Below are 4,089 nucleotides of genomic sequence, written 5' to 3'. Positions count from 1 at the left end.
TGAGACAGATTTGGTTGAACTCATATGCTGTCATAGTTTTCAACACGTTAAACAAAATGCTCTTTCCTATTTAACCAACATAAATGTCATATAGTGTTTATTTCATAACATCAACTCAATGGTTTGGGTATTCTCAGAAATAATAACCAAACCACTTGTAGTCGGCAGAAAGCGTGCACACGTCACACGTCAGCTGCGTGAAGCACACAAGGAGAACAGAGACTTCCTCTCTGCTCATTTAACACTCGGCCAAAGAGCGTGTGCAGCCTCCTGTCCTCCTTCTCTCTGCGATGACGCTCTCTGAAAACAAGCTGCCATGCTACTAGATGCAGTGGACAGTGAATCTATGAATAACAAAACACATGAATCATTGGTGAAAGGCACTGACCTTTATTTCCTGCTAAACCTCCCAGACGTCAGTTTTTACACCAACAAACTGTGCAGCCGAGCAGCAGGTTAAAATAAGAAACCTGAGCTGAAACGTATCTAAGAAATACTGTTAGTGCTAATAATAAACCAAAGGAATAAGCCGTTTGATGAATAAAAAGAAATCACTGATTAATTGGAAATTCAGCAAAACAAAGCGTTATACAATAACTACACCAATCTCCTGATAATTAGAGTTACAAAGCAACATTAACAGTTCACACGTCAATGGAAACCGTTATTTCACATTGCTCCAAACATGGCTTCATTTCAGCCGTGTAACAAAAAGGAGATATTTTGAAAAATGTTCATGCTGCTCTTTTTATACAATGATAGAAAATGCTCTATAAGCATAACATTTGTAGTCCGTGTGACTTGTGCACCACATCTAAAGCCTTCTATGATGTATTGTAACAGGTTTAATATCAATGATGCCAAATGTCGAGTCAAATTTGAATACCAGGAAGCACAAATGACATTTAGAAGTATGTTGAAGGGCATGTTTTTCAAGGGACGGCAAATTCAATTTCAGTTGTGTGACTTCAGAAGACTTGGAATGTCGTGCACTAGTCACACATTGCCTTTAGTGAGGCGATACGGGTTTGGAACGGCATACGAGTAAACGATGACAGCTTTCATTTGTGAACTATTCAGGCGAACTACTGCTTTCAGTCTACACTAAAATCTTGCTTTCACCAAACGCTTAGGTGGTGATCAAGCATCCGACATGTATTATTTATAAAAAATGCTCAGGATGAAATAAACATCCTGAATTGGTTACCTTTTGTAAAGAAGAAAAAAAAAATCATCTACAGACAACAAACAAAATACCTGCTCAAACATCACCAGCCGCATCTGTGCACCGGTCACAGAAAGCCTTTTATTCAAGCAGCTGGAAAGTCCCAGAAGCCTCTTTGTCAGTGGGCGATATCTTCTGACGCGTAAACTGACCCCTAGCATGGGTTTGTGCCGGGGCTGTCCTCTAACAAAGAGGGGCTCATCCATTGTTTAGGCTTTTCTCAGTCCTTTCAAGAGGCTGTGAGAAAAAAAGCGCTGGGGTCATGAGAAAACAGCACACATTGCTGTGTCTCTCCATGGCAACCAGATGTGAGGGATGGTCGCCAAGGAAACCAGCCATCACCACCTTGAGATTCTTTTTAAGCATCTAAGAATCTTATGGTATGGTAGTACTACCCAATGATTATTTTTACTTTTATTTTCTGAAACAAGAATACATTTTGTCCAATCAAGTAATTTAAGTTACGGATAGACCAGTAGACTGTTTTAAATGGACTCGTATGCTAGCTGTAAACAAAAATATTTGAGTAGGTATTTGATAGCAGATACAGAAAGTAAAACTCAAACTATCCTATCAGATTTCTAAAAACAAAAAGGAATGCATTCTTGACCTCAAAAGGGTAAAAAACTAATTAAAGATGTATAGCTGCCTTCAAGTCATGTTGGCACAGGAACCCCACCTCAATATTGTAACTTAAAAAAAAAGATTAATTTTTTGTCAATTAAATAATCGTGGCAGAAGAAGCTTGCTATTGGTCATAATTGAAGTTTTCATTGTGAATGCTAACTGTACAGTTTGTGTGCTGCTGAAGAATAGTCATTTTACTCAGTTTTCTAGTACAAATATCTAAACATTCTTGAATTAAGATTAATTTACTTGAGAAGCAAAATGACTTTAAGTCTTGTTTTCTGAAAAATGTATCGACCTATTGTTAGTTTTTGCTTAAAACAAGAAATATAATGCCACTGGCGTAAGAAAAATAATCTAAATTTATAGGGAAAACGGGATAATTTTTTTCTAGTTTTAAGCATAAACTAACAAAATGTATTATTATTTATTTTATTATATCTTAAAGGGATAGTTCACCCAGAAATGAAAATTCGGTCATTAATTACTCACCCTCATGTCGTTCCAAACCCGTAAGACCTTCATTCATCTTCAAAACACAAACACATGAGCTCTCTGACTCTGCATAGACAGCAATGCAACTGAAATGTTCCCAGACCCAGAAACGTAACAAGGACATCGGTAAAATAGTCCATGTGACATCAGTGGTTCAACTGTAATTTTACGAAACAGCAAGAATAATTTTTGTGTGCAAAGAAAACAAAAATAACAACTTAATTCAACAGTTCTTCTCCTCCATGTCTTCCGCCATTATGGAGAGTATCACAACGCATGCATTTGAATTGTTTACATGCAGAGGTGCTCTCGATAATGATGGAAGACGTGATTTGGAGGAGAAGAAATGTTGAATAAAGTCGTTATTTTTGGGGGGGTTTTGCGCACAAAAAGTATTCTTGCAGTTTCGTAAAATTACAGTTGAACCCCTGATGTCACATGGTCTATTTTACTGATGTCCTTGCTACGTTTCTGGGTCTGGGAACATTTCAGTTGCATTGCTGTCTATGCAGAGTCAGAAAGCTCTCGGATTTCATCAAAAATATCTTAATTTGTGTTTTGAAGATGAACGAAGGTCTTACGGCTTTTGAACAACATGAGGGTGAGTAATTAATGACCAAATTTTCATTTCTGGGTGAACTATCCCTTTAAGTCATTTTGCTTCTTGAGTAATTGTATCTTGACAAAAATACTAAGCAAGAAAATCATTTTTTGCAGTGTAGGAAATAAGCTGCCTAGAAAACGCAACTCATTTAGGTGGAAACAGGCTTTTGTGACCAAACTACAAGATAAAACATATAAAGAATCTGTTACACACCCAATGCTGTTACATAATGTTTTGCTACATTAGCACAGTTATAACATCCCAGAAGACTTGAAGGCAGAATATTTCCTCTAGTGGTCGGGAGCAGAAAAAGTGGTCGGGAGCATATAGGTAGAAAAATCCGATGAAAGACAGTTTGGAGCAAGGATTCCAAATATGTAAATCTTTACATCCCAAAAAATCTAAAAGAATGTCAGGAAATTGTGTTGTGGAAAAGAAGAGGATGAGAATTTCGAAAGTGCTTCAATATGGTGCTGTTATTGACCGTAGAAGGACAGCAGTACAGAACAGCCATTAACAGCGCGGGCTGATGCCTTTCCTTCCCAGATACCGCAGAACCGCAAAGTTATAGGTGGTGGACACAGTGTATGTGAGCTGAAGAGAGAAAGACAGAAACACAAAATAATAAATGTGACCCGGTGACCAGAAACTAATCAGAAAGCTGTGGTGTTTTCGAAGTGATGACCAAAACCACAGTGCTAGGGAGTAGTAGGTGGTTGCCAAGGCTTTACTATGCTTTTACTGGTTATACTTTAAGTGTTTTTTAACGTTGCTACTAGGGTGTTGCTATGATGTTATTAAATAGTTTTTAACCCATTTTTATAAGAAAAGTTTACACATTGTTATGTAGTTGGTGTTCTGTGTGGTTTGCAGGGTGGTGGCTAAAAGCCGTTCACACCAAGAATGACAACTTTAAAGATAACTATATTAGCGTCCACACCAGCGGATGATATTGTTCGTTTATTCTAAGCACACACCTGTTTAGCCCCACCCACAGATTCTACATAACTACCTGTTTAGCCCCGCCCACCGATTCTATATCACTACCTGTTTAGCCCTACCCACAGATTCTACATCACTACCTGTTTAGCCCCACCCACAGATTCTACATAACTACCTGTTTAGCCCCGCCCACCGA

At 38.1% G+C, this 4,089-nt stretch overlaps 1 protein-coding gene across 2 annotated transcripts in view; it reads right to left on the bottom strand.

The window, feature by feature from the left end:
• The window catches only part of LOC107710941 (myelin proteolipid protein-like), a 17,511-nt gene continuing 13,422 nt past the window's right edge, over positions 1 to 4,089 (bottom strand). Inside the window, exon 7 of one of the 2 annotated variants that reach the window (XM_016515836.1) lies at positions 1 to 344. In XM_016515836.1, the coding sequence (XP_016371322.1) occupies positions 183 to 344 (162 nt within the window). In that variant the 3' untranslated portion in view covers positions 1 to 182. Of the gene's footprint in view, positions 345 to 3,071; positions 3,546 to 4,089 lie in introns of those variants that run through there. The other variant, XM_016515837.1, reaches the window with a different exon arrangement.

The sequence above is a fragment of the Sinocyclocheilus rhinocerous genome, unplaced genomic scaffold (genome assembly GCF_001515625.1).
Source record: "Sinocyclocheilus rhinocerous isolate Xijiao unplaced genomic scaffold, SAMN03320098_v1.1 scaffold3161, whole genome shotgun sequence".
NCBI lineage: Eukaryota > Metazoa > Chordata > Actinopteri > Cypriniformes > Cyprinidae > Sinocyclocheilus > Sinocyclocheilus rhinocerous.
This window is presented reverse-complemented; position numbering and strand designations above follow the sequence as displayed.